Below are 20,007 nucleotides of genomic sequence, written 5' to 3'. Positions count from 1 at the left end.
ATACTAAATAACATCAAATGTTCCTGGTATCAAAAACCCTCCCAAGTTACTGATTCAAAAACACTCATGTAGAAGTGGTCTCAGGCTGGAGAGGTAGCTCAGCAGATAAGAGCACTGGCTGTTTTTTCCAGAGGACCTGGGTTCAATTCCTGGCACCCACATGGCAGCTCACTACTGTCTATAGCTTCGTTTCCAAAGGATCCAACATTCTCACACAGAAATATATGCAGGCAAAACATCAATTCGCATGAAACAAAAATAAATAATTTAAAAAAAAAAAGGCCGGGCAATGGTGGCGTATGCCTTTAATCCCCAGCATTCGGGAGGCAGAGGCAGGTGGATCGCTGTGAGTTCGAGACCAGCCTGGTTTACAAGAGCTAGTTCCAGGACAACCTCCAAAACCACAGAGAAACCCTGTCTCGAAAAATCCAAAACAAGAAAAAAAAAAAAGTGGTCTCAGAGCTCTGGAGACCTATGAGGGTGAATAAGGGCTGAATTACCAATCTGAAAGGTAGAAGAGATGTCATAAACACTGTAGCCAACAGCATTTGTACACACAGAAGAATGCCCAAAGCAGAAGCAGGGTGTGCAACCCTTAGGATTAGATGATTCCAGATTAAAAAATCCAGGTTTGCATCTGAAAGAGATTAAGGCAGCATCAGTCACTGTTTCCATTGGAAATCTGATACTATGAAAACAACAGAGAAAGACAGAGCTACCTCTCACAGCTGAAGCCTTCGACGTTGTCTTTGCAAACGCATCTTCCTGTTTCAACATTACATTCATCTGTGCTGCCAGATGGATTACAGGAGCATGGCCTGTTTGATGGGAATGGAATACAACAATGAAAAGAAGAGAGAGGAAAGAAATCCCACTCTTAAAGCCTGGAACCCAGATGGGCAACAGTCACACTGGTCACCCATCACTCCTGGCTTACAGTCGCATCTGCCATAACTGCGTTACATAACAGCAGAGTTTACAGTGACCTTTAAAGGACAAAGTGAACTCCTGCTACTTTTCTATTTGGATTTGGTTTCAGTCATCACCCATGATGAATCCCAATACTGTGATCACTAACCTAAACTACTAGAAAACACTTTCTGTACTCTCCATCACTGCTCCCACTATTATTATCACTTTCCTGTGCAGATTCAGGACCAGTCTCTGATCCAGAAAACATTTACCTGCATCCCGCCTCAGTGAGGGAATGGAATCCAGGCTGGCAACGGTCACACTTGTCACCCATCACTCCTGGCTTACAGCTGCATCTGCCGTAACTGTCACACTGTGTGCTGAGAGAACCTATAATTTAATGAGGTCATGTTCAACTACAAATCTGGACAGATGGGTAAGTAAAACCAGTGTCAAAAGAAACACAAGCAGAAGCTAAAGCAATGTGTGATGACCAATATGCAATCTCTAGATGATCTGAGAAATTCCAAACTACAACTCTTAGTAAATCATAGCTTTCAAAGCTGTAAGAGTTTAGCTTTCCAGGCACACCCTCAGGTAAATCTACCCACAACTCTTGAACAAAACTATCCCCCAGTGATATAGTGCACACAAGGCTCGTCACCTCTCTGGCCATCAGACATTCTTTAAGACTCTCATGTAGAATTTCACTATACGTAGACACAAATAACAAAATATTAGCCTAACTAAAAAAATTGTAAGAGACTAAACACTGTACATCTCTAGACCCACTAATGTGCTACACACAGCTCAGCCCCTAAGGAAATCAGACTAAACAAAATCATTAACAAGGGGGAACCTTCCTTAGTCAAAGTTCAGATGGTTTCTATGACCCAGCTGCCAATTATTTACAAAACCACCTACTTCTTTTATACACACTAGGAAATAATCTGAAAGTTCAAATTCATTAGAGGGAGGGAGAGGCGTGGAGGCCAAAGAAGATATTTACAGGCTAGAACAGCATGCACACTGACGCACTTAACTGTGCACATGCTCAGGACATGCATGCATACTGCCATGCCTAACTCTGCACATGCTCAGGACATGCACATGCGCCGCCACACCTAACTCTGCACATGCTCTGAACACACAAGAGTTCTGCCACACCTAACTCTGCACATGCTCTGAACACACAAGAGTACTGCCACACCTAACTCTGCACATGCTCAGAACACACACAAGTAAGTACTGCTGCACCTAACCGTGCACACGCTCTGAACACACAAGAGTACTGCCACACCTAACTGTGCACACGCTCTGAACACACAAGAGTACTGTCACACCTAACTCTGCACATGCTCAGAACACACACAAGTACTGCTGCACCTAACCGTGCACATGCACAGGACACAGCTTTATTTTCTGGCTCAGAAGTCTGTGTCATTTTACTCCATCCAGTGGAAAGGGTCCTTCCTGTCCTTACCAACAGGACTGCAGTGGCATGGAGAGCAGGCTTCAGTGGTCCCAAGGCGGAAGAAGTTCTCCCGGCACCTCTCACACTTGGCACCATCTGTGTTATCCCGGCAGTTGGTACAGTGGCCACCATGTCCAGTTGAACGGTATAGTTCAGGGTCAAAGTAGCATTCTTGGGATCGGCCATTGCAGTCACAGGCTATAGGCCAAAATATACAAGTTATGTCAGATCTGAATACCTTTAAAAAGAAAATGTGCGTGTGTATCTGTGTGAGTGAATGCCATGTGTGTGGGGAATGCCTGCAGAGTCCAAAAGAGGTGTCAGATGCCCTGGAGCTGGAGTTAGAGGAGGCAGTTGTGAACACCCAACGTGGGTGCTTTATTGGGAAATGAACTCTAGAAGAGGAGTGTGTGTTCTTAACCTCTGAGTCATCACTACAGCCCCCAAGAAAGCATTTTAAAAGACTCCAAGAAAACCAAACCACAATTTCCTACATCTCTGTGACAGATGGTATAGAATAACTACCAGGCACATTGTTTACAGAAAACCTAGTATGTCAACAAGTTTACATACCCTGATCATCACTTTACGAAGAAATATCTATCTTTTCTGCAGTCAGTCAGGCCTTGCTGAGCAGTGGGCTGGTGCTGAGATCACAAAGCAAAACAATTCCCATGCTCATTCTGCTCCAACCCAAAACTACAGCATGGGCTGTGCCTCTCTCATTCATAGCTAGGATGAGAGAAGACAGCTGGATTGTTCTCTCATCTAGCCCCAGTGTCCCAACTGTCCTGCTATAGTCGTGACTACTTCACTCTGAAGGGTTAGTGCTGAAGAGACTGGAGGAAGGAAAATTCAGTGAGTGCCTTATCAAAGCCCGATAGATGCTGTAGCAACTGCATTTCCTAATGGTGAACAGTATTTTGTTTGTTCTTGATTCCTGGACAAAGGAGAAACATGACATCCATATTCGCATAATTTTACAAATGCATGTGTGTTTAGATGACATGTTTTAGGAATGCTCCATGTCTCTTTCACTAGGCCTCATCTTACATCATCCAATTGCATTACTGGGATTAAAGGAGCTCACTGGATGCTGAGAAATGCTAGAGGAGGCTATAAAGTTTATCAACATCTCTAGGATTTGTTGAGAGAAAGGAAAGATGCATAATAAATTCTGCTCAAGGCAGCTCAATGAAAACAGTCCTAAGAGAGAAGGTGGCTTCTTTTCAAGGTGCTGCAATAACTGTTGAACGCTCCAAGTGTCCTTTTTCTTATTTTTCTAATTCCCTACACTGAAGAAGGATGAAAGAACACTGTGGTTGCTTTAAAGTTTGTTCATATTAAGTCTTGGACAAATCATGACTCTACTTTAAAGTTTGTTCATATTAAGTCTTGGACAAATCACGACTCTACGCTTTCTCTCCTGAGTTCCTCTCTCAGTCTGTTCAGAATAAACTATGATGTTATGAAGACTAAACATGTGTTAACTTCTTCATTTTGACCTTTGCTAGGGTACAGGGCTTACCTCTTCTCCCAAAGCCACCTAGATTTCCAGACAATGGTTGGGCAAGTTCTTCCCACTTTTCTCTTTAGATAAGGGGAAAATGATTTTGAGAACTAACTCATTGCATCTGACATACACTAACCAAGCTGGCTGCTTGAGTTTATGAGCACTGATGAAAAGAAGATGGTTGTCCTCTGTGCCTGGAGTTACACAGCCACAGCATCTATTAACTGTCAATATAGTTATGGAGGGGATGTGATGTCTGCACCTATCATACGTACAGACTTTCCCTTATTGTCCCCATTCCCCAATGTAGGACAACTATTCACATGGCATTTGCACTGTATGCCATATTAGTAACCTACAGATGACAAGCATGGAAGAGGGGTGCAGGGTCAAATGCAAATACTATGACATTTTATATAGTGAGCTTGAACGTCCATGAACTTTGGTGTGTAAGGAAGGTTCTGGGACCCATTTCCTATGGATACTGAGGGACTATGCCACATTTAAGAGATGCCATAATGACCCAGTATTTGAATCTAAGCAAACTCCTGTACCTTGGCAATTCTGCTCCCTAGCTGATATTCACGAAGGAAGCGAAACCAACACAGTATATTCATAACCAGCTTCCTTCATTCATCATTTTCCTCTGGTGGGCATGTTGTTTAGTTCCCTGCTCTACAGGAACAGTGCCTTTCAGAGTTTTCCATCAGTGAGGAAGACATCCATCCCTTCTTCCAGCTGCAGTTCTTAAGACAAATGGACAGGTTACACCAATGATACTCACGTAGGCATTCACTGGCGCTTTCTGCGGTTGCCCTCCTCCACGGCCGGTCATTGAAGAAAGGTAGGCACTTTTCACAGTCAACTCCATATGTGTTATGTTTGCAATTGCACACCAGTTTGTCAAATTCATTCTTTACACACTCACTGGCATGTCCATTACATTTACACCTGGAAAGGAACAGAGGGGGTGGCTAAGAATGGAACCACTGTGAGGTCCTAGAAACAATGCAGCGGGAGTGTGTATGCAGAAAACCAAAAGCAATTGAAGAATTCTTTGAATTTTACCATTCAAAAGTATAAACTGAGGAACTTAGCAAGGACAAGTTCAAACACACCACACACACACACCAAAAAACCCACAATGGAACATTAACTAGACAGAAGACAGTCCCTAACAGTTTCCAAAAACACCAGCAGGGTATTTCCTGAAGTCAAGACCTTCAGGTAGCAGCAGAAGACCATGGCTAAGAACAGCATAAAGTCTGACACCAGACCACCTGGGTTTGGAACCCTTTCCTGCCATTTACAGTTGCCTGAACCTCACCTGTGAAACAGACAACGATAAAGTCTCTCTCAGAGTCACTGGGAATTGCTTAATTTCTGCATACAGGACTGAACAAAACACAAGTTAATACATGTGGCAATAATTCACCCTAATGACTAATGCTTCCCATTGAAGGAAGTCAGACGCTGACTTTTGACACCTAAGTCCCCATAGACATCCAATAGGCAGATTATTCCCTTGGGCTCTCTTGGGGACAAGGGCCACTAAGGGGCCCTAGATGCAAATATAGTAATAAACTGGGAGAAACTCAGAGATGTGGATGTGGCTGCAGCAGAGACATTTCTCTCACTTGCCTCCTTAAAGTCAGCAATTCTACAGCTTTAACTGCTATCTAAAAATGCCTGTGTACATTGAAGTCATCTTCAGCGTGCACAGATATGTCCTGACTTTAGAATCCTGTCCCCACCCTTCTCCAAGGCTCCTGTCCCTGGTGGTTGTAAGATCCTAGGTCAAGATTACCCCTTAGGAAACAGCTCTGCAGAATCAATTACCGGACTCTGCCCTTAAATAGTCAATGAGTGTGGACTTAACAAGGTTTCAGAAAACCAAATTGCTTAGCTTCTAGAATAAGATCTGGTAAGAAAAAAATTCTAAATTGTAGCTTGTCTTTCCAGATCCACATGGTCCCTAAATGCTAATAAAGTCTACATCAAAGTTCCAATAATAGTTTACTCACCTGCCACCCACAGCAAAGTCTGAGATTGCATAATAATAGGACTTGAGAACTTTGGGATCATTAAAGACTTCGTCTCCAAAAGTGTTTAGACGATTGAGTGTTACTCTGATGTCAGTAGCAGTCACCCATTCCTGCCAGAAAAAAAATAAATACATAAAGGACACATAAAGAGAAGTAGAGGGACTGAAGATGAGAAACACATTTGACAAAATCTTCTAAATAATTCACATATCAACTAGATCCTCTTTTGCTAACTTTGATTGCCTGACATTTTCCTCCCTGGCTCTTCTGCAGTCAATAGTCGCTTCACCACGTGGAATTTCCATAGGCCAAGGCACTGCTGGTTTCTTCCTAAGGTAACTGAAAGGGCTGAGCAAAACACACATCCAAGAGGCCAGTGAAAAGCAAGAACTCTCAGCAGCTCAGTCTACAACTAAAATGCAGCCAGGAGCAGCAGCTCGGATCACACAAATGCCACATTTGTTCTAGCACACACACATGCCCCTACGCACTGCTTCTCCCTGTGTGTTTTACACCATCTGGTTCTGGCTCCAAGGCCTGAATCCCACTGGGGTGTGGCAGACAGATACCCAAGCACAAGGCAATGTGTGAGCATGCTGACCCAAGCCAATCAGATGCAGTTCTGTGTCTGTTGTCACCTTTCCTACACCATCACCTCTGCTAGGTCTTCCCTGGCCCACCAATCCACCACTTTGCTTATGCCACCCATGCCAACACTGCTACCACACCCAATTAAAGGTATCAAAAGGGTAGGAAATTTGTTCATTTTATTCATGCTTGGCACCGAGTGAATGAATCTTCATGTGATCAAGTTGAAAGGTATATCATAACAGCAGCAAGAATGAAGGCTGCAATATTCCCCTGGGTTTCATGATAGCTAAGCCCTTATAACAAATGCCCTTCCATTGCGCTAACTGTTTCAGATGCTTACATGTGTGGCACACTGCTATCATAATGATCCCAATGACTCAGCCTGCCAGTGCCACACCCTGTGCAAGTTCGTCCTTCCATGCTGACTCTGGGCTTGGATGTACAGCTGGTTTTGGCAGAGAGGACATCAGTCAATATGACACAAGCAGAGACTTGCCCTCACTGTGGAAAAGCTTGGTCTCCTCTCCTGAACATGGAAGACCCCAGGGGAAAAGAAAGACTCAGCCCTTGGTTGACCTCCTGGTCACTGAGTCCAGACCAAAGATAGCACTTCTACTCCAGTCCAGGAGACTGACTTGGGAACTACGAGTCGGAATCACCCTCCTACCTGTAACAAGTGGGAGGACTGGCTCAGGCGTCTATGTTTTTAGAGGGCTCTGTGAGAGCAGCAAGTGCACTCCTGATAACGAACCACTGCCTCAAGCTATGCCAAACACCTGGCAACAGGGAGCGCTCATAAAAAACTAATCTCCATGAAGCTTCAAGTATAATTAGAAAGGAGAAGATGATGATTTCACTGTATCCAATCTTGGAACTCAGCAACAACTCCCACTCTCTGCCACAATGGCAGGAATCCGTTGTTGTCCAAAATGCAAATACCTAAACACACCTCTGTTTAATGCTTATAATATCTTCTAAGGGCTTCATCTTTACCACAGCTCCCCTCTACAAAGGAGATGGAAAGCTCCCAGGATGCCACTAAGACAGCTGCCTTCATCATGAATATCTTTAAAGACCAAACAGTGTATGAGTCTCAGTTCTGCCACCTAAAACTGTGCGGTGGGGCAATTTACATCCTTTCTGAGCTCTGATTCCTCATCTGTAAAAAGCAACATAATAAAAACACCCGACTTACAGAGTTACAAGAGTTAAAAGGCTTAGTACAACTAGACATTAGAATGCTGCTCATTCTACGACTGTGAACATGTTTGCTTGACTACAGCACAACTAAGTGTATAACAAGATGCTAAGAACTATAAACCAATACACACTGATACTCAGGCAGTGGAACCCGAGACATCTCCTCTTCCATCTGGGAGAAGGAAGTTTACTCTTATCAGCTAGAAGTCAAATCTGCTCACCCAACTTGGCCCCAAGCTAAGACAGCCAGGGCTCTTATATCCAGACACATGTAATTAAAGTTACTGCACAATGAAATGAACTCACCAAATTTATGCAGACACCCAAAGCATTCTTACCACAGAGTCTCACTAGTTCCTATGACACAAAGAGCAGCTAACAGCAGAATCCCTGCTGGGGCGCTGCTCAAGACATACTGTGGGCTGGCAGCAAGCAGAGAAGCCAGGAAACCAGCCTCTTCTACTGGCCCCACGGCAGTCTCTCCAGGACAGGAAATACAATAAACTGGACAAAGGAAACTAGGCTGGCAGCCGTCTGCTCTATCACCTTTCCTAAGGCTTCCCTTCAGTTTTTAGCCATTTCATCCATCTAAGTCAGCTATCCTCTCTGCCATTTATTTTATCTGCTTTACCAGGAACTCTTCTCTGAAAAGCCTTGGTTAATACCTGGATTTACTTCCACATTCACACATCTCCTGACAGCCTAAAAGAATACAAAGGGTGGGGAGTTGGACATGCAGGAAAGATATATTCTCATCAGTGGCTCTGCCTAAAACTATATAACCAAATCAGAAAGTGTCCTTTAATGTGAGAACAAATGACAGCACTGGCAAGATGGCTCAGTGGGTAGGGGTGCTTGCTGTCAAGCCTGATGACCTGAGCTCAATCCCCAAAACCAACATGGTAGAAGGTCTTGCATGTTGGGTGGTACAGTGTACACATGTGCTCTCACATACACACACAAAATAGATAAATGTAAAAAAAACAGTAATTGTAATAAATTCCAGAGAAAAAGACTGGGAATCCAGAAGTAGGAAGCCCAGAAAAACAGGGGGTTTCCACTAAGAAGTCTTCATGAAATGAACACAGCATTTGCAAAGTCACATGTAGTCCTTCCTTTTCTCTTCAGTGAATATATATAGACTGCCCCCATTTAGATACTAACATCACCACCTAAATAGGTGTGACATCAGTGTCTCTGCATCAATCTCTTAAGAATGACACAAGGGGCTGGAGAGATGGCTCAGAGGTTAAGAGCACTGGCTGCTCTTCCAGAGGTCTTGAGTTCAATTCCCAGGAACCACATGGTGGCTCACAACCATCTATAATGAGTTCTAGTGCCCTCTTCTGGCATGCAGGCAGAACACTGAATACATAATAAATAAATAAACAAATAAATAAATAAGTCTTAAAAAAAAATGACACAGGGGTCCCGCTCTTCCATAGTCACCCAGCCAGAATATGTGGAAAGTTTAAACCTGAGTCACACACAGAGACTCCATAGGAGGGTGTATAAGAAATGTGCACATAGAACTGATGGGAAAAAATCCTTGATTTGTCCTACTGTTAGATGGGGAAAGGTTTTTAAGTGATGCTTAAGCACAAAGCCAAGACACCCTAACAGACATCTCGTCCGTAGAACTCAACTTCTCAGGTGAAGAAGAAAGAGTTCTCACAGTGACGATCAACACAGACAAAATGTCCTTGTGTGCTAAGGAAGGAAGGCCTCTTTTTTTTAATTAGAAACAAGCTTGTTTCACGTGTTAATCCCAGCTCCCTCTCCCTTCCCTCCTCCCTGAAGGAAGGCCTCTTTTTTTGTTTGTTTGTTTTTATTTTTGGAGACAGGGTTTCTCTGTATTGTTTTGGAGGCTGTCCTGGAACTCGCTCTGTAGACCAGGCTGGCCTCGAACTCACAGAGATCTGCCTGCCTCTGCCTCCCGAGTGCTGGGATTAAAGGCATGTGTCACCAACGCCCGGCTTAGGAAGGCCTCTTAAGTACTTAAGTAGCTGGCATCAGCTGTTCCCCATATTAAAATATATACCTTTTAGTTTGTCAAATCCAGGAGCATTTAAGATAGGATTCAAGAAAAATGGGAAGATTATTTCAAATATTTTATTTACTTTAGGAAGGGGCAGGCTGGTAAGAAGGCTCAGAGTGTAAAGGCACCTGCCACCAAACCATCAGTTCCATCTCTGGGATCCACAGGGTAAGAGAGAACCAATTTCCTTTAGTTGTTCTCCTCTGACCTACATACATGAGCTATTGTGCTCTTACACACACACACACACACACACACTAAATTTTAAACGTAAAATAAAGAGAATCTTTTTAATACAGTATCTCATGTATTCCAAGCTGTCCTTAAACCTGCAACACAGCTGAAGATGACCTTAAATTTCTGATCTCCCTGCCTCCACCTCTCCTGCTTTATGAGGTGCTAGAAATTAAACAGTCTACCCACTGAGTCAGTCTCAGCCCCACACCAGTATCTTCTTGAAGAAGTCAGAAGTGAGACGTTCCTTCCTCAAGTACAGACACTAAAGTTAAAACTGTTCAGCGTTCATAAAATTTGCAAAGTAGTTCAGTGTGATGGTGTACTGGGGAGGTGGAGGCCGGAGGGTCAGGAGTTCAAGGTCATCCTCAACCACATAAGTGGGCTACTTAGACCTTGTCTCAAATAACCCCCCAAATTAGTGTATGCTTGCTTGTTTTTGTTTTGTAAAGGTTAAACCCTGGAAAATATTTTCAAGTGGAAAAGACAGAGCCAAAGTCACCCAGGCAGTGGGAAGAAAATGGTTCCTGTCACTTACAGACAGCACACAGGAGAACATCAGAAACCCTGCTGCCCATGTGACAGGTCATGTGGATAATTTTCATAGTCAGGGGGAGAACAGCCAGTTCCCACACCACCCTGGAGCGCCTACCTGCAGCACAGGGCTGTTGTCAAAGTTATAGGCACTGGGCCTTCCTTCCAGGGTTGAGAAGGCCACATTGCCCCCCGTGAGGGGGGAAATGTCACTGAATTCATCAGTACACAAGGCCTGCTGCTCGTCCCCTCCTGTCCTGATGAAGCCACGGTTGGCCTTTGAGTAGGTATTCTCACAGGAGCCGCTGTAGTACTGGTAAGGAATCCAGGGCCCGTCTTCCCGAGTGCGCTTATAAATGGCGAAGCTCTCTGGGCGGCTGGTGTGGAACTTGAGACGCACGTAAGTGATGTCAAAAGCCTTTCCTACGGAACAAACACATCACAGTTCTTAAGCCATGTGGATAGAGATTAAAAATGCCCCTATTCCTAACTAGGTCTGCGGCTTGATGAAGAGGGGTCCAGCAATAAGTCACAGGACCCCAGTACACTCAACACAGTGGTTGGGCCTGGCAGGCTACTCTAAACCTGGAAACTGCATATTTCCCATATACAAAGTACAGTCAGCTTCTTAACATTGGCCATGAAAACTTGTGGTATAAGTGCAGCACTAATGAATTTTAAAATAAAACTAAATAAAAAACCTCACCTACTCTTAATGTTGCAGCTTCAGGGAAAGCTTAACTAAAAGACATTAAAAACCATCTGAGGACTTTTGAAATGGATCTTCTGGGCACTTTCAATACTTTAAAAGCCTTACTTTTTATTAACTACAGCGCCTCTCTTGGTGCAGGAAGACTGTCGTCAGAACTACTTTTTCATCTACTCCAGTGGGAAGGAAAGTGTTTGGACATGAACAGGAAAGGGGAAAACCCTCATTCAGAAGCTCAACAAAGAGATAAAAGAAGAAAGAGAAAGGCATCTTGAAGAGGTTATATCTGAAGATGTGTTCGCAAGAAAGAGAACATAGGAGAAGCAGTTCTGAGCAGCAAAGAGCAGGAGGAGGAGGCACGGGCTGCCCGCCCTCTGCCCGGGCTGCCTGCCCTCTGCCCGCCCTCTGCCCGCCCTCTGCCCGCCCTCTGCCCGCCCTCTGCCTGGGCTGCCCGCCCTCTGCCAGCCCTCTGCCCGCCCTCTGCCTGGGCTGCCCGCCCTCTGCCCACCCTCTGCCCGCCCTCTGCCCACCCTCCAGAAGCATGGTGTTGGTGGGGGGGGGTCCCCTGCAGAGAACATGGCCAATGGTTGGGATGGCATATCTTCAGACAATATACAACTATTTATTTACTCACCATCCATGCACTCATTAGGCCTCCCACCCTGACCTTCTCCTATGCAGAACAATGACTCCAGCCCTCTCAGATTCTGGGGAAGAGACCTCTACTGTGAGTCCAGGCCATATCTACACTAAAACTGACTTTCTCAATGGTTCAGATCATAGAAGAGATTTAATAACTCCCCCCCACTCCCATGCCCCCCACAGTGCTCTAATACAACACAGCCGAACTTAAACAAAGCTGAAGCATGAAGAATACAGGACCGGGCATTGTGGGGCCTGAGCTGAGCCTGGCTCCTTTACTCAGTAGCTACCTGGTTTCTGCTGTACAGTTTCCCTTTATGAAAAGATGAGAACAATCCTTCTCCACCCACTCTTACACATCCTCCATCCAATAGAAGGTTACATGAGGTGTAAAGCACTATTAGAGTTTATGAAGAAAACTCTTGAACTTAGACCTGTTCATACAAGGACCTACCTGCCCCAGGGGTACTTAGTAAGTACATTCACCAAAGAGCTACACAATACAGACCTTCCCTCAGGTGAGGCACAGCGTCTTTCCCAGACACAGTCAGGCACTACAGTTCACACAGCTTTATTGAAAGAACCATTGTCTCTCCTGTCAAACACTGGCAAGCCATCACTTCAGAATGAGGGTGAGATTGTTGTATAGTATCCATGGCATTCCAGAAACTTCCTCTCTAAGACATTCCAGCAAGGCAGACAGTTGATTTTGCACAGGAGTAGGTGGCGCGGGACACTCACAGGTTTACTCACTAATCTGTGGATTACACATTATCTTGACTTTCCTTCTCTCCCTACTTTCCTGACATCTCACTGCTTTTTAGCAGCCTGACCTATAGCAGATACCTTCTGAAACAAGTCTGCATATGAGGTTACATTGTGGCCACAGTGGCAAAGCATCCAGAGAGCTACACTGCTTTCAGGAAGCTCTGAAGCTTGCTGGCTTCCCAGCTGAGCTCTCAGCCTCACTTCCAAGCAGTCGTTCCCTCTCAGCTCTGGTCACAGGAAGAGGGAAGGAGCCCTGTGGTAACTTTCTCAGACAGCCACCAGTGAAGTACTCATCCCAGGAAATGTATACTAGATTGGACTTTATGGCCAGTGAGATTAGACAGGATAAGAATAAAGGACAACTTTTTGTTTGTTTGTTGTTTGGGTGGTTGATTTTGTTTGTTTGCTTTGTTTTGAGATAGGGCCTCTCAATATAGATAGTCCTGACTGTCCTTTAATCCACAATGTAGACCATGCTGGCTTCCAACACGGAGACCCATCTACCTCTGCTCCCAGCTCCCAGAAAGCTGGGATTAAAGGCATGTGCCACCATGAGCAGTCCAAAGGACATCTTCTTAAGATGTGACAATAGTCCAGAAAAGATGATGGACTAACCATGAAACAGAGACAATAAACTTCAGAGAAAGGAATGGACCTTAGTGAAGCACAGAGAGACAACATCAACAGAGGCATAGCAGCACCCAGAGAGGACCAGGAGCTGCTTAAAAGACACCTCTACTTGTACTCCACTCCACTTCCTCGTCAAAGCAGCTGCTTCCCATCCCATGAAGAGGAAGATCAGAAATAACATTTTATTTTCTAGCTTAAAAGCCACCAAAGGGAAAACAGTGCCACTTGCCAAGACAACAGAAGATAACCAGGGTTATGAAAGTGGGGTATGAGTTCACCTCAGATACACTAGATTTGGAGGACCTGCAGGTCACCTAGACAAGAGGAAATCTCTATAAGGGAAGGGGATGTGAGTGGTCTGAAGGACGAGAAGTATCATCTAAGTCAGACATAAAGACTTAGGACCTCTTAGTATGTAGACTTAGGACCTCCTCTGAAGCTTGAGGAGCAGGTAGAAACCAAGGAGTAAGTGTGTTGCATTAAGAGTCAGTTTTCAGATAACCCTAAGGAGCACCAAAGTTTAAGGTACAGAGGAGATGACAAATCACATAGTGCAGAAACCAGGGAGAGTAGGAACCAGGAAAACAGGTTCTGAGGAGGGACCATCAACAGTTTTAAAGTCTGTTAAGAGCTGGAGAGATGGCTAAATTAGTAAAAGTGCTTTCTACTCGAGCATGAGGACCTGAGTTCAGAGTCCCAGCGCCCTCATAAAAACTAGGTGTAGCTCTATGCACCTGTAATCCCAGTGCTGTGAGCTCCACAGTTAGCAAAAGACCCAGTCTCAAAGCAGAAGGTAGAGTGGCTAGAGAGACAGCCCAGCCATTAAGAGCACTTCCTATTCTTCCAGAAGACTTGCTTGGTTCCTTGAACCCACATCAGACAGCTGACAACGGCCAGTTCCAAGAGAGCCGGGCTGTCTCCTGGCTTCCTCGGGCATCCAAACACAGAAGTCATACATTCACACAGACACAGATGTAATTTCTTGTAAAAGAAAAGAAAAAGGGAGAAAAAGCGATGGAGAACACCTAGCATCCGCACTTACATGTGTTCACACTAGCCTACAAGGGTTGCCCTAACCACAAGCATGGATACGTGTAAATATGTGCACACAAATCTGCTAAAAGTCAAGTGTCAAATAAGACAATGACTCAAGAAATGCCTACTGGCAGCAAGCTACAAAGCTCACTGTGCATTAGAGGAGCTTCAGGGGCAGGGATGGTGACGGGGAATGTCGTCAGCCTGTTAAGCCTGGCGGCAAAGAAGAGCAGGAGGGAAGGATACTGGGGCACAGGGTCACTGAGACAAGGTTGTTTGTTTGTTTGTTTTTGTTTTCTGGCTTTAAGTAGGAACAGTGAGTACATATTTAATGCCACAGTGCTGGGGTACACAGAGGGGAAAGGCAGAAGACGTAGGATACAAAACAAAATCAGGATTCAGTGCTGGCTGGTGGCTGGTGGCTGGGGACTAACTGCCTCCTAGCTCTGTCTACTCACAAATTCAAGCAACTTTGTGAGGGATAAAACTGAAAGAGTCCTGCTACTGTTTTCCCTTTGTAGTTACAATCAGGGTACCTGAATTCATGGTAGGAGACAAAGCTAGTTGGGGAAGCTGAGTGGGAAATATCTAAAAACTCAGCAACCGTACGTTTCAACTTATTATTATTGTGCATGAGATGGTGTGTGTGGGAATGCCTGTGGAGGTCAGAGGGCAGACACCTTTTGGGAGTCGGTTCTCTCCTCCCACACTGGTTCCAGGTATTAAACTCAGCTTAGCAATTTGATTGAGCAAGTACTTTTACACTGAGCCACCTTGCTGGTCCACTTAGGACACTTTAATAGGCACTCGCAGACCAGCTCCCGGCCTCCCAAAAGTAACCTTATTGAGCAAAGACTGGCCACTGGGAAGACAGTGGAAGATCACAACTCTGTATGTACTGATGTCCCTGCAGAGGTGTTACTTCCTCCAGCAGCCTAGAGCACCCTTTACACTGATGTGCCTGAAGGACAAAGAGACAAGAAATTTAAGTTGCTTCAAGGGGTTTGGACAACAAAGAAACAGATCAATGTGGTGAGCAACCTTACAATCCCAAACTTAGGATGAGGTGTGAAAACCCTGAGCTTCACAGTAAGACCCTGTGTTCCAAACTATGAGTTCTGGGTGTAGCTCTGCAGTGGAAACCCCGCTTAGCATGCAAAAGCCTGAGCTCAAGCCCAGCATGCACGCGTACAACAGACAGGGCATGAAATCATCTGTGTTACCTATGTTAAAATGATCATGGATGATGAAGAACTGGAAAACCTAACCTGTGCACTACACTTGAGAGCCTCATTGTCTGTCTCTCCTTCCCCCTCCATCTCACCACACTTTCGGCCTCATATTGGCCCATCTTATCATTCCACACTGGCAAAGTAAGAAGAGCTAATTAATTGGTAGGTGGATAGAAAATAAATTCATTCAGGTTCTCTGATTTCCAATCCAGTGGCCCTGCCATCCTAGCATTCCATCATAGGAGCAAGAAAACTAGATGGTAGAGTTCTAAGGTACAGAAGCCAGATCAAATGATGTACGAAATCGTAAGTGCAATTCTGGATCCATCACCTCCTGTTCAGGCACAAGAGGACACCATAGATAGACACCCTGCAGAAAGTAGGCAGCTTCCGAGTGTTCTACTGGCCCTCTTCTCCCCTGCTGCATTCCTTCCTTAAACAAAAAAACCTCAAGTGCAGATGTTTAGAATGGAGCACTCAAAACTAATTAATATTTTCTGCTCTGAATCCTACGGTCCTGAAGGAATGAGAGAAGAGGAGGGGGTCGCCTGAAAAATGAGAAGCCAGCCATGCTTCCAGCAGCGCCAAGCCAAGGAATTCTGCTGCAGCCTCCTACGTGGTAAAGTATTTCTAATCTCTTTGAGTAGGGAGAAGCTCTTCCTGTCTTAGAATTGGATGCAAACACTGACTGCTGGGGAACATAAACGTCTCTCTGTTATGTGCGGTTAGGAAGAATTCCATGAGGACCTTATGAAACAACCGCCTTTACAGTTTAGTGATGAATGACAATGGCCATACAGAAATTTCCAGGGTTCCAAAATGCCTTCCATGGCTTGAATCAGAACGAAACAAGTTCCCTCTAAAGAATCAAATTGGTGCCAGTGGTTCACTATTGTACTTACAGGCTAGCTCTCTAGAAATCAAAAAATCCTGAACTCAGACTTAGGAGTAAAACACTAATAAAGTTGAAGAACAAAGTCAATTAGAGATGCTGTATGTTTAGGCTACTAACTAGGGCTCTCCAAACAGTAGACACAGAAAGCAACTGTTTGAAAATGTTTCCAGTGTTGTTAGCACAGAGTTCCCAGGACAACATGTCCAGCTGCATACCAGCTGTCACTGTTCACCTCAGAGATGACTGCACAGCCACAGCCACACTGAGCCAGAGAGCCCAGAGCCAAGTCAGTGCTGACCAGACAGCACTAGGACAGTTAAGCACTTCTAGGTTGTGCTGAGGGGACCAGAACCACTTCAGCAGAGTCACCCCTACTATAGAAAACTCGGTCCTGAGGGCTCGAGTGAAGAGCTGGGTTCTTTCCACTATTAAATATCATCTTTGTTTGTTTGGTTTGGTTTTTCGAGACAGGGTTTCTCTGTGAAACAGTCCTGGCTGTCCTGGAACTCGCTCTGTAGACCAGGCTGGCCTCGAACTCACTGAGATCCACCTGCCTCTGCCTGCTGAGTGCTGGGATTAAAGGCGTGCGCCACCACCTCCAGGCTAAGCATCGCCTTTTAAATAGAATGCTGAAAGACAGACAGGAGGGGAAGGACAGGACAGGGCAACTTACTTTTTCCCCCTAGATTCCAGTGATGTCCATGGTCTAGCCCTTTGTGATTCAGTCAAATGCCATTAGGAAAAGGACACAGACCCACGGAAAGTACACTTAAACTACCACAATTTACAAAGGAGGACAACCACCTCTACCATTTCTAGCAAATAGTAATTGTCAAGTAAACTTACTATAACAAATGCAATGGTGCTTTCAGTTTGAGAAAGGGGCTCTTCTCAAGTGCACACGCAGCGCACGCTTTCAACAGTCAGCTCTCCCGGTGCACAGCCAAAGAACAGAACCCCCACATGCTACATATTCTTCAGCAAACTGAAAGGCCAAGCTAATGTGATTCAACCCGGTTATTAAATGTGGCCATGTTCGTCATATAGCCATTTCATGGACAGAGAGAATTCTTAACTAAATACTAGAAAGTCCAGTGTGCTTGGAAGGTCATTTAAAACAGGTGCAAATTACCACTAGAGGCTGACAGTTTCCATTACAAAACTTCAGGTAAATTTATCCTAATCTGGGAACCTCTGCAACTTCATGTTATATCTTCACCAAAAGAGATAAGATTACCAAGTGAAGTCCAAGCCAAGATCTGGGAACACGGCTTATTAACTGGAACCTCATGCTTACAAGGCTTAATACCAGCCCTGATTCAGGCTAGTGGGTCACAGCATGCCTGAAATCTTTGAGCTGAGCTAAAGGAATGAGGCCCGACTTTCCTCCCACTCATCCACACTCAAAAAGAAAAGAAAAAAATCTACTTACTCCACTAAGCCAAGTTCTAGCTGTGGGAACTGACTGACATGAGGGAGGCAGACAGAGAAGGCAAATGATTAAATTTATTACAGAAAGAAAGCAAAAGGCAGTGATACATATACCGCAAAGCAAAGCCACGTAACATGTAGAACTGTAGAAGAGAGGAAGACATCGGCATTTGGGGGAAGGTCTTCATTGCTCTGTGCTATCTAGTCTGCACAGAAGGCTGAGAACTGGTAAAAGAATCATGAGGAAATAGTGCTTGTAATGGCTCCAGCATCTAAGGACAGCAGTGCAGTACAGACTAACTCTCCTAATCCCCTCCCCACAATGCACAAAGCCACACAAGGCTAAATAGTGTGACCTTATTTCTTCATCAACTACTTAGTAAGCGAATTAATTACCCCCAAGCTCACTATGACGAACTTCCAAGGATATTCCAATGTTCTGTTTTAGAAGATAGCCTTTTACTGTTTAGTTTCAGTAGCTCCTAATGAACATGCCACTCCCCCATGGTCATGTTCTACTTGTATCTCTCATCAGTAGGCTAAATTCCTACAAATCCATACATGACTAACTACAAAATGGCTTTCTCAGTTTTCATGGTTGTGTATTAATTTCTTACCACAGCTACCCATTAGGTCAAAGATAACAGCCCTCTCTAGTCCTGATAATCATGTAGATACAAATTCTTTCATTCACTCAACAAATATTTACTGAGCGTTAGTCTGTGCCCGCTAGCCAATATTCTAAGCACGAGGTCACAGCAGAAAATAAGATACATATGGTGCCAAACAAGAGGAGTTTACAATCTAGTAGGATGTAAGGTTGGGCAAGGGATGGAATAAGAGTAACAATGATGTGACTAAGGGGTGACTTGGCCAGTGCTTGCCATGGAAGTTCAAGGACTTGAGTACCATCTCCAGCATCCACATAAAAGGCCAAACATGGGGGCATGTTCTTACAAAATCCCACTGCTTTGAAGGCAGAGACAGGCCGATCCCTGGGCTTGCTAGCCAGCCAGCCCAGTCCAATCAGCAAGTCCCAGATGCCAGGGAGGGACCCTGCCTCACAAAACAAGGTGTACAGCTGCTCAGGAATGGTATCTGATGGTGAATTCCAGCCTACACACACACACACACACACACACACACACACACACACACACACGTCAGATACAGAACGTTTGGAAGGAGGAATGCCATTTAACATAGGTCTGTCAGAGGTGACTCACTAACACAGACATGATGCTATGTGAGCACGGACCTTAAGTGAAACAGTGAACACCTGGATGAGGAGTAGTCTCAGGACAAATGAAAATACCCTGAGTCTGCCAGCAAGCTTTAGGGAGTAGTCAGGAGGTCAGTATGAGTAAGGTAGAAAGTATTAGGGGAATAGGCTAAGGATACAGGACATTCTAGTATTTAGTTAAGAATTCTTTCTGTCCACGCAATGGCTGTATGACAATCACTGCCACATTTACTAACCAGGCTGAGTCACATTAACTTGGCCTTTCAGTTTGCTGAAGAGTATGCAGCATTTGGGGGATTCTGTTCTTTGGCAATACAGGTGGAAATTTTGGAGAACACTGGAAAGACCATGTCCTTACTACAAATGAGGTGAAAATCTCCTGGAGAATTTTGTACATAAAAGTGCATGCTCTGCTACTTTTAAATCTTATGTGTTTATATTTTGTGTATGTGTGTGTGAATGTAGGTATACACACACTACAGTGCACACGTAGAGGCCAGGGGACAATTGTATGGGGTCTGGGCTCAAATTGAAGTTGACAGGCTTGTGTGGAAGTGTCTTTGGCCACTGAGCCATCTTACCAGTCCCTCTTGGCTCACTTGGGCTACTGTACTTGCAAAACTCTAGCTGGGATGGGAAAATTAAAAAGTTGGTGGAGGAGGGGCTGCAATAACCTTGGCAAGAGATGACAACAGCTTGGTTCAAGGTGGCAGTGACAAGCAGTGACTGGATTGTAGATATACTTCGAGGGGTTTTACTGACTGACTGCATATGAGGCCTAAGCAACTGGAAAGACAAAGCTGATGCTTACTCAAACAATTGCAGGGGTAGACTGGGGAAACTGCGCGTGCGTTTGAGGCAACCACAAAACACCTAAGTGG

The 20,007-nt window shown here is 44.7% G+C and overlaps 1 protein-coding gene across 1 annotated transcript in view; it reads right to left on the bottom strand.

The window, feature by feature from the left end:
- Lamc1 (laminin subunit gamma 1) overlaps positions 1-20,007 on the bottom strand; it is a 113,503-nt gene that overhangs the window by 28,296 nt on the left and 65,200 nt on the right. The window contains exons 2-8 of the mRNA XM_005071291.4: positions 10,660-10,964; positions 5,924-6,054; positions 4,684-4,850; positions 2,396-2,584; positions 1,185-1,302; positions 720-818; positions 501-637 (exon numbers count right to left, since the gene is read on the bottom strand). Of these exons, the coding sequence (XP_005071348.1) occupies positions 501-637; positions 720-818; positions 1,185-1,302; positions 2,396-2,584; positions 4,684-4,850; positions 5,924-6,054; positions 10,660-10,964 (1,146 nt within the window). The remainder of the gene's footprint in view (positions 1-500; positions 638-719; positions 819-1,184; positions 1,303-2,395; positions 2,585-4,683; positions 4,851-5,923; positions 6,055-10,659; positions 10,965-20,007) is intronic.

Source organism: Mesocricetus auratus, unplaced genomic scaffold, assembly GCF_017639785.1.
Source record: "Mesocricetus auratus isolate SY011 unplaced genomic scaffold, BCM_Maur_2.0 Super-Scaffold_100676, whole genome shotgun sequence".
Classification (NCBI taxonomy): Eukaryota; Metazoa; Chordata; class Mammalia; order Rodentia; family Cricetidae; genus Mesocricetus; species Mesocricetus auratus.
Note: the sequence above shows the minus strand (reverse complement) of the source record. Positions and strands in the feature narration are given on the sequence as shown.